At 63.1% G+C, this 10,465-nt stretch overlaps 1 protein-coding gene across 3 annotated transcripts in view; it reads right to left on the reverse strand.

Annotated features, from left to right (window-relative positions):
- Positions 1–9,702, reverse strand: part of PFKL (phosphofructokinase, liver type) — a 28,655-nt gene extending 18,953 nt beyond the window's left edge. Inside the window, exons 1-3 of one of the 3 annotated variants that reach the window (XM_074389505.1) lie at positions 9,557–9,643; positions 5,574–5,880; positions 3,648–3,721 (exon numbers count right to left, since the gene is read on the reverse strand). In XM_074389505.1, the coding sequence (XP_074245606.1) occupies positions 3,648–3,719 (72 nt within the window). In that variant the 5' untranslated portion in view covers positions 3,720–3,721; positions 5,574–5,880; positions 9,557–9,643. Of the gene's footprint in view, positions 1–3,647; positions 3,722–5,234; positions 5,529–5,573; positions 5,881–9,556 lie in introns of those variants that run through there. The other 2 variants (XM_039480416.2, XM_010338217.3) reach the window with 2 other exon arrangements.
- Positions 9,703–10,465: the final 763 nt, after the last annotated feature.

Raw genomic sequence — 10,465 nt, forward strand, 5'->3', positions numbered from 1 at the left:
GGCCGTCTCTCATTGGGTAAGGACAGGGGCTCTCATGACTTTCACTAATGGTGCGGAGAGGAGAAGGATGGCCTCCTCCGTGCAGCCCCCCGCCCCTCATGACAGCAGCAGCTTCTCGGCCACGAGACGAAGCACTGGAGGTGCCACTCTCAGCCTGGGGCGATGCCAGCTCCACTCCGTGCCTCTGCTCCTCCTTCCGCCTCCTCCCCAACCAGGTGTCAGGGCTCTGGCGGCCAGGAGGGAAGTGCCTCAACCAGGCAGCAGGTCAAGGGGCAGTGCACGCCGGGGACAAGAGTGGCTCCACCCTGGCCGTGGCGGGGTCGCCGCCCGATAGTCTCCCGCCCTTACCAGCCAGGTTGTGGGGACAGGTGCCCCCGCTGCATCTCAGGGGTGATCTGAGGGACCACAGAGCCACTTCCTCTGGCTCAGGCCAGGCACCCTCTGGTCATACCAGCCCCCAGCCAGGCACAAGGAAAACCGGAAAATGATTCCAAACCCACAGCCCCATCTGAGCAGGAGGCACCACACACAGAGCTGCCTACAAAACTCAGGACCCAACACGCAGCCCAGGTGCCAGCCAGACTCCTGCCCCACTGGGTGGAGAAGAGGCCAGGCGGGGCCAGCCCAGCAGTCTCCACAGACCCCACAAGGCCTGCCGGAATCAGTCTCAGACACAACCTCCTCCTCTTGGAACCTGGACCTTCTGGAAGCTCTAGGTTTGCCCCTTCCACGCGCTTTGCCTCTGTATCTGTCCTCCCGAGCCCAGCTCACCTTCCTCCTCCTTCCCCTCTCGTCCCACCCCCGCCTCTCACCCCTGCAGGCCCGGCTCCAGGCCCAGGACACTTCCCGTTCTGGGCTCTGCCTGGGAGGATAAGCGCAGCCCCGTCCTGAGCCCTCCTTTGTGTCAGAATTGAGAAGAGTTTTCACATGCAAGGCCACCCTCTTTCTGCCCCGAAAGCCCCAAGGGGAAGGGATCGATCTCCCTGTTGAAGGAAACCAGTGCTGGGGCTCAAATGAGACCCAAAATGCAGAGTCTGATGTGAACTGACACGCGCAGGCGTCCCCAACCTCCCCCTCCCGCCTCTCCACTCGACCCTCCGCCTCCTCCAAGCGCGGATGCAGCTGCTCCCTGAAGCCCCCACATCTGCCTAAAGCCCACAGCTGCCAGGAAAGCACGGTGGCAGTCAGTCCCTTCCCTGCATTTCCATGCGCTGAGGTCATCACAGGAAGAAAGACTCTCGTGTACCAGCACACCTGGGCAGATGGTCACCAGGGCCAACAGATGCTGTCCAAGCCCACTGAATCCCCGAAAAATCATTGATGGCCAGGTGTGGTGGCTCACACCTCTAATCCCAGCACTCTAATCCCAGCACTTTGGGAGGCAGAGGCAGGTCAATAAGCAGAGGCCAGGAGTTCAAGACCAGCCTGGCCAACATGGTGAAACCCCACCGCTACTAAAAATAAAAAAATTAGCCGGGCATGGTGGTGGGTGCCTGTAATCCCAGCTACTCAGGAGGCTGAGGCGGGAGAATTGCTTAAACCCAGGAGGCGGAGGTTGTAATGACCTGAGATCGCGCCACTACACTCTCCAGCCTCGGCAACAGAGTGAGACTCTGTCTCAAAAAAAAGAAAAAGAGAGAAAGAAAAACACTTACTACCCCCGTAGAATTATCCAGGCTGCCCATGCCCCTTTCCCCTGGGAGGAGGCAGGTCAGCATCTTCGCCCCACCTCCTCATGCCTGTTCACAGCGAGTGCCAGCACCTTCTCCCTAGTAATCCGCCTTTCACAAATGGATTTTTCCAAGAATCTTCACAGGACGGAGGGGAAGTCTCCCCATGGCTCCTACAGCGAATGTCTCACCTTCAAAGACGCCTCTTTGATGTGGATGTTTCTGAGCTAAGCCCACTAGGTAGCAGGTGCAGAGAGTCGCTCAGCCTTGCTTCCCTTCAAGAGAAAAGCAGGACAGAGCATCCCCAGACTACAGCTCCTCCTGCTCCCACCTGGACAGGATGTAAATGCCCTCACAGCTCCTCCTCCCCAGAGACAGCCTCGAGGACCTGTGCCCACCCCGCTTCATTCCCTCCTCCCTAAACTCCCCCTCCCGTATCTCCCCACCTCCCAGAGTCTCACACTGCGCCCCTGTGCCCCACGGCTTCTCCAGCACACTGGTCTCTGCTGGGGCTCTGCAGAAGCCAGGACTCCAGGCACAGCTCAGCACTCTTCTCTGATTTTCCAGGACACACCCTGCACTGTGAACCTGTTTTCTGTCTTTTGCTGCAGAAGTCTGTCCCAACCACGAATGTATGGGGGTTCAGGAAAACCCTAATTTCTCCCCATCGCCACTTAGAAGAAGAAACTGAGGGTCGAGCAGGTGGTGGGAGGGGCTTGTAGGGACACAGCCTACCCAGCTTGGAGGCCTTGGCCCCCAAACCCAGCTCCCCCACAACCAGCTCCCCCGACACCCAGCTCCCCCCACACCCAGCTCCCCCCACACCCAGCTCCCCCACGCCCAGCTCCCCCACGCCCAGCTCCCCCCACACCCAGCTCCCCCCACACCCAGCTCCCCCCACACCCAGCTCCCTGGGGCTCTGAGACCTGCTTCCTAATCCCATACTACCAGGGCCCCAGCAGCACCCCAGCCTGGCCACAGGGAGCGGAGGGGCCTGCACAGACCGCTCACTCATCCCGTCCTTCGCCCACTCGTTCATCCACACAGCCCTGTAGAGGGAGGGCTGGGTGGCAGCTGCTCCCTGGGGCCAAGGTGAGGGAACTGAGGCCTGGGGCGGTGAGCAGTGAGCAGGTGGGGCTCAGCACCAGAAGCAGAGCTGAAGTTGCTACATTTTATGTAAACAGCTACATTTTATGTAAAAAGTGGCAACAAAATAACAAAATGCCACCAGAAAACCACAAGACCTGAACGCAGAGGCCGAGAGAACCTGGTGTGGCCCAAGCCCTGTGTGTGTGTGTGTGTGTGTGTGTGTGTGTGTGTGTGTGTGTGTGTGTGTGTGTAAATGCCCAGATAGAGGGCGAGCCTCAAACCTCCCACGGGGAGCTGGGGCTGAGGCAGGGGGCACTGGCTGCTCGTACGGGAACACCCTCAATGTGGACACCGCAGAGCTGCTGCCAGGGGCTGGTGGCGGCTGTTCCCCAGATTTGAGTGGTGAGGCAGGAGGCTGCGGAAGACGAGGGCGGAGGCAGTGAGGTCTCTGACCCCACTCACAGAGGCCTAGGGGCGGGACAAGGGCCCAGGCTGGGGGACACCAGGCAGGGGCGTGCTGGGTGGGGTCTGGCCCCTGGCACAGATCATGTCCGACCAACCCCCAGATGGAGGCCCCTGGTTGAATGCTGACCAGCCATCACTGCAGGCAGGGCCTGGGCTCTGTCTCTACCCGGCTCCTTCCCTGCCCCCAGGCCCAGCCCCTGCAGCCTCTGGGCCTCCAGCCCAGGGGGTCCAGTCTCCTCTTCCTCCCACAGATCCCTCTGGCTGGGCCCCACGCTCCCCCTCGCGCTCCCCAAGACCATGTACCCGTCAGCTCCCCCCAGCCAGGACCACCCAGCCTCCCAGGGGGACCCACACAGAATACACCTCTGCCCACGCCCCAGGAGGCCCCACTCCCTGCACACACGCAGCCCACCTTGGCCTTACCTCGTAGATGAGGAAGACTTTAGCGCCCACATAAATGCCCATGCGCGTCACGGCCCGGACGGCAGCGTTCATGCCTGCAGAGGTCAGGGCAGATCTGTCAGTCCAACCTGAAATGCAAGGCCTGGACGCCCTCCCCAGCTCAGAGGGCAGGGGGTTGGGGAAGCCTGGACGCCCTCCCCAGCTCAGAGGGCAGGGGGTTGGGGAAGCCTGGACGCCCTCCCCAGCTCAGAGGGCAGGGGAAGGCCTGGACACCCTCCCCAGCTCAGAAGGTACCGGGCCAGGAACCGTCTTGCAGACAGCCCTGGGCCCCTGGGTGGAGCTTCGGGTGAACCCAGCAGGCTCCAGGCATCAGCGTCTGAGCACATGGAGTCCTGGTGCCGAGAGATAAACTGGGAGCATCCCACATGGGGCATGCAAACCAGGCGTGTGCAAACGTCCCGAACTCCACGCTCCACTGCCCCAACCTCTGCCACAGAGCCCCCACCCTCACAGGCCACAGAGCTAGGCCTTTACCACAGACCAGTAAAAAGGGGCAGGTGGAAAAGAGGGCGGCCGCCTCCCACCCTGGCCCCTGCCCCAGATGCTCAGGCCATGGCATTGGAGTGGAGGTGCCCGGGAAACAGCCCTGGGCACTGAGGAAAGTGCCCATTGGACTGGGTACAGGCTCCTACCCCCTCAATGAGATGCGAGACTGAGAACAGAGCCCCTCCAGCCCCAGCCACCCAGGGAACAGCACTGCCCTGCCCCAGGGCCTCAGGCACCCTCGCCCCCCAGCCTGGACAGGACGCTGGTGTCACCAGGCTCTGTGGTCACCTCCTCTTTCCTGTCCCCTCGTCCTGGGCTCCTGGGACTACAGTGAAAGAAACAGTACATCTCAGCAGGGGGGCCCTGCAAAGCCGACACTGACAGGGAGGTGGCACACAGGAAAGGCTGGTGCCAACGGACCCCACACCTTCCTCCCGAGAGCCCCCATCTCAAAGGACAGCCATGATTTCATACAAAAGCGGCACCCAAGACCACCATCCTCAGAGAGGAAGCAAGAAGCCCAGGCCAGCGGCCGACAGCCCCGAGCTGAGCAGGGCCGGGCTGGGTCACAGACGGCGCTCAGCATGGGCTTGCTTCTGGGACCGGCCCTGCTCTTCCTGCCTCCCTCCCGGCACCCGCACCATGACACCCGGCCCTAAGACGCACGTCAGCTGGCCCAAGCCTTGTGCCCCTCAAAAGCGCCTGCCCTCCCACGCCCCTGCACTCGCAGAGGGCGAAGGTGCTGACTTGCTGAAGCCTCCTGCCTGAGCCTTGGCAACGCCCTTGAACATGGAGAACCCCCCCAGAGGACTCTCGCCCTCCACCCTGGTTACACAAGCCTCCCAGCCGCTTTCCAGCTTGGGCAGGGGCTTGGCGGGAGGGGGCAGGTGTGAGGTGAGGCCTCAAGCCTGGAGAAGCCCCAGGGACTGGCACACTGCGCAGGGTTCCCACACAGCAGCCTGGGCATCTCCCACCATCCACACTACAGGGACCCAAGGAAGTCCCAGAGGGAGGGTGAGGGCCCTTCCAGAGCCCAGAGGTGACAGCAGAGCCAGGACTCACCCAGACCCATCCTTGGGCTCAGCAGGCAGCCTTCCCCCACCCGGGAGCCAGGGGATCCTGAGCCCCAGCAGGCTTCTGGGCAGAAGGGGCATAGACATCAGGATGGGCAGAGCACGGAGCCTGCAGGCAGCTGGAGCTGCCCACACTGGCAGCTTTCCCACTTGAGCAAACACCCCCGTCTCTAAAGGAACAGTGCCTGCCTCACATCCACACACAGATGGCAGCGGGGCTGCTGCGGCTGAAACCGGGTGGGAGCCCAGCTAGCATCACCCCCACACCAGACAGCCGAGCACCCCAGGCACCCAACAACCAGAAACACCCAGAACAGCCGAGTCCTACTGCCTGAGGCTGGGCGTCCAAGGCTCCCCGATCCCAGCCTCGCGGGAGTTGGGGGCAATGAAGATCAGCTCAGCCGCAGCCTGCTGGAGCTCCCGGGGCTCCCTCGTCCTCCCTGCGGGCTTGGTCCCAGCGCGGGTTCACGCCCAGCTCCTGCAGGCAGCAGCTCTGGCAGGGCAAGGACAGAGGGCAGGAGCAGCACGCCCAGGCCGCTATCCAACCACAAGCCTCTCTGTCTCCCCAGCTCCGGGTGGGTCAGCCCAGGGTCACAGCCATCTCAGCCGCCGGCCTGGTGGGCTTGTCAGAGGGCCTAGGAACAGCAAAGGGGCCTCAGGGTCAGGGTGACAGTGACACTGTCCCACTGGCTTCCAAATGTCTTCAGGCACTCTGCAAAATAAAACATGCTTTGACGCCCAGAGACAATGAAGCTGCCAAAACCAGCTTTGCGCTGAGCCCTCAGAAGAGCAAAGTGCCCGTTACAGCAAACTCTGGATTTAGAACAGGACTGGCTTTGGCCTGAAGGAGCGGTTTCTGTCCACCTCACTGGAAGCTGTAATCTTCAACAGGCCTCTTTATGGCCCTTTAATCAGCTTTCCCTTCTCAAAATAAACCCCAAGCAGCAGTTTCCAGCACCCAGTCAGAGAGCAGGCCGGATGATGGGCCTGCTGCTGCCTACCAGCGGGTGACGGACACCCTGCCCAGGAAAAAAGGCTGGAATGAAATCGATGTCTGAGTTTGGGGCACTGGTTCCTGCGGTGACCTTTCCTCACCATTAGCTCCAGGGCAAGAAAGCAGTGATCGTGAAATGGTTCCAGGCTCAAAAGTCACAGTTTAATGATCAGCTAAGGATGTAAGCATGAGCCTGAAGGCGCCAAACATGGACAGAAGTCGGGAGGTGTGGCAGGCAGGGAGCTAAATCCTCACCTAGAGTGACAAGAAACCAACGTCCAAACGCACCGGCCAGGGAAAGACAGGGCACCGTATTCTGCAGGGCCAGGGAGGGGGCGCTTGACAAACGGCCCAGAAAATTAAAAGTGCCCAGGCCAGGGCAAGATGAAGGTGGGCACAGACAGGCTAGTCTGTTTTTTATTTCAAGCCCCCCTACACACACACTTTTTTGTTTAAGACAGATTCTCACTCTGTCATCCAGGCTGGAGTGCAGTGGCTCGATGTCAGCTCACTGCCACCTCCGCCTCCCGGGTTCAAGCGATTCTCCTGTCTCAGCCTCCACAATAACTGGACTACAGGTACACACCACTACACCTGGCTAATTTTTGTATTTTTAGTAGAGACGGGGTTTCATCATGTTGGCCAGGCTGGTCTCCAACTCCTGACCTCAGGTGATCCACCTGCCTCGGCCGCCCCAAGTGCTGGGATTCCAGGCGTGAGCCGCCGCGCCCGGCCTGTTTCGTCTTCCAGCTACCTTTGCACGGGCTGTTGTGCAACACACGTCCTTGAACTATGCCTCCCCTGCTTGACAGCATGGACCCCTGGCCAGCAGAAGAGCACAACCCAGAGCCATACAGGACAGGTCTTCTGGGCGTGGAAGGAGCTTGCAAGGTGGCCTCTCTTGTTCCCAACACCCCTTTTCACAGAAGGGGAACCCGAGAAGTCCCAGGACTGGGCAACACCAGCAGAGTGGTGAGGCTGGTTGTTCCCACACTTCTAATAAACGCAGGCTTCCCCATCAGGGCAGAAAGTGCCTCCCAGTCCCCGCTCTCCGGCTGCCCAGCTGACACAGAGGGCACAGAGAAGGGCACACTAGGCCATGGGTTTCCCTCGCCCAGGGTCAGCCTTTCTGGGAAGGCAGTGGAGGCTCGAGAAGGAAAACGGAGCATCCACCACGGGGAGCTGCATTGCAGCAGCATTGGGGGCCAGGGAGAGCCCCGCAGACTGCCTTTCAGAACTCATGAGACAGAAGGGCTCTGGTTCTGCCCAGAATGCCGGCTGGCCCATCCTACTGGCCCCTGATAGTCGTCACCCAGAATGCCAGCTCCCACATCCTACTGGCCCCCGACTGTCCTCCCCACTTCAACCCCAGCCCTGAACTAGGGAAGCGTGTGGAGTCCTCCTCCCTCGCAGAAAACCACCTGTTCCCTGTGCACGCGTGGGAGGCCCCACACAGAGACACTGCAGCTGCCTCCCGGCTTGGTAAGGGAGGCCATTTATAGAGGAAGGAACGGACCCAGCTGGGATGGCATGATCGGCCAGCAGGTGCACTGTGGAAACCCTCCCAGCTGTAGCCAGGAAGCACTGCCCACCCCACGTCAGGCAATGGGGCCAGGCTGGCCAGTGGGAACCCCCAGCTCAGGCAGAGATGGGAGGCCCACCCAGCCGGCTGGCCGGCCGGCCCAGGGGGCCAGGAGGGGCCTCTCATCTCCAGACCCTCTACCAAGCATCCAGAACCGCCTGTCTGTCATCCTGGGTGCCCCTGCCAACTGGCCCAAGACCCACCTGCCAAGCTGGCCTTTCAGCACCCTCCACTGGGCCCCCCTTCTGTTTAGTCTGTGCATACGGCGGCGGGGCGGTGGGGGGGGGGGCTGGGCTCTGAACCTTCCCCACCCTCTGCTGCTGGCATCCCCCGCTTTGTAGACAAGGAAGCGGGCTGAGGACTCTCTGTGTTTCTAGGATTCACAGGGTGGGCTTTGGGGCTTCACCAGCCTTACCAAGAAAGTACCTCCCTGGTGGGCAGCGGGGTCGGCCCTGCTTCGGTGTCTACCCTCCTGACCTGGGCCTTTCTCATGGGATGGGGCTTCCTGAGTTCACCCTCCAAGGCCACGGGCCTTCTCTCCCACCTAGGCCCACGCCCACCAGGCCACGCTCCAGGACACTGCCTGTGGCCGGCAACAAGCAGCAGCTCCTGCTCTTGCCACAGCCCAGAGAAGGGCTGGCAGCCGCCAGCACAGGCCCAGCCCAGCCAGGTCTGAAGGAGCCCACTCCGAAGGCTGCAGTTCAGACAGCTGTGGGCCACTCCCAGTCAAGGCCTGCTGCCTCCGCCCTCTTCCTGGCTTCCAGATACGGAACGGAGGGTCCGGTGCCTGAAGCTGGGTGGGGGTGTGTCTGCATTTTCTCAACCATTTTCTGAACCCTAAAAGAGACACACCAAGCCCCGCCACACGGACGGGGGTTGCTGGCTGGGTCCCTCCCCAGCGCAGGACCTCCCTTCTGGCTCCCGAGTCCTCTCCCCTCTCCTGCTGAGGGTTAGGGTAGATGGCGTCCTGAGCCACAGGTGCCACACTGGACACGTCAGGCCAGAGACACTGGAGGCCGGCAGTAGGCAGGACCAGGCCTCCAGGAGGGAGGCTGCGAGACCATACCACCCCCCAGGCCGGACCCCCCCCCAGGCCTGCCAAGTCCCAGTCCCCACCACCTGGGGCCTCCCCAGGGCCCCTACTAAAAGGAGGACAGCGATGCTCCGCTCAAGGCCCAGGCAGGTCATCTCCCCACCCGCCTTCTTCCCCAGCTAGACTCGCACAGAAGGAGCCGCGAGGGCCGGCGGAGGCGGCGCGGTCCCGGGGTGAGCCCGCCCCGCGCGGCCGGGGCAGGTCCCGGAAGGCGGCAGCCTGGCGCCGGCCCTCGGGAAGCGCCGGCTCCCCAGGTCGCTTCAGGACCAGGAAGGGCCGGGTTCTGGGGTGGCGGGACGGACGCCCACCGCCCAGCGTGGCCTCTAGGAATCCTCGGGGATCCTGCCCCGCGGCCCGGAGTCGGACACACCCCCGGGGCAGGGCGCGGGTGGCGCCAAGACCCAGGCGGAGGTCGGGAACGTGGCCGGCCGCACGTAGGCCTGAGAGCGCGCGAGCCGGAGCCGGAGACTGGACCCGGGGCGGGAGGCCGGAGCGGGAGGCCGGGAGGGGAGGGAGGCCGGGGAAGGAGGGAAGCCGGGGCGGGAGGGAGGCCCGGGTCCCTGGGCTCGGCGGGCGCTCCGGAGGGGCCGGGCCGGGCGCCTCCCACCCGCTGCCCCGCGACGCGCCGGGACCCCCGCCCACCTTGCGCGTCGCCGCCGCTGGTCAGGACGCCGATGGCCTTTCCCGCGCCCGACGCCCGCAGCTTCTCCAGGTCCACCGCGGCCATGGCGGCGGCCGAGACCCGACTCAGCTCGCGCTCCCGCCGCCGGCGCCGCGTCGCCGTCCCCGCCCCGCCCCGGACCCGCCCCCGGACCGCCCCGAACCCGCCCCGGCCGCGCCGCGGCGCCCCCTCGCAGGACCTCCCTGGACGGAGCGCGCGGGGATCCCGGGTCTGGGCCGAACGCGGCGCCTTTCCGTTCTGCGTTCCCGAAGCTGGGCCATGGAACGCGGGCCCCGAGTAGCGAGTCCTGGGCAGCCCCCACCGCGCGGCGTCGAGGTGCGCCGGGGACCGGGGCGGCGCTGGCCCGGCTTCGCCTCTCCGGAGGTTCTTCGCCCTTGGCCGCAGCCACCGCCCTCTGCCCTCGGCGGAGGCCGAGCCCAAACGGGACGCTGGCGGGAAGCAGCCCGCATTCCTCCCTCCTTCCCTTCCTCCCTCACATTTGCTGGGCCCCTGGGAAAGTCTCGGGCCCTGGGCCCTGGGCCCTGGGGGTGCAGAGCAGGTGGACGGGAGAGCCGCCTTCCCCGTGGGCCACGCAGTCGGCCCTGCCCTCGGGCACCCCTGGGGTGTTGGGACGAGAACCGGCTGCTTTGGGAAAGCTCAGCAGGCTGATCACTAGGGTTTGTGCGTTTTTCTCTACATATGCTATTTTCGGGCAATGGTGGCTGCCAATACCCACTGATCCTTATTTAATTGTGAAATGTTAGGAAACACCCCAAAAGACTGCATAAGCACATGTGTGGGGGCTAAAAAGCGCTAAGAAGACACCCGCGTCTACCCCTAGGCAGCCACATGCTGACATCTTGGGTTATTATTCTCTCCCTTTTCTTACA

Source organism: Saimiri boliviensis, chromosome 18, assembly GCF_048565385.1.
Source record: "Saimiri boliviensis isolate mSaiBol1 chromosome 18, mSaiBol1.pri, whole genome shotgun sequence".
NCBI lineage: Eukaryota > Metazoa > Chordata > Mammalia > Primates > Cebidae > Saimiri > Saimiri boliviensis.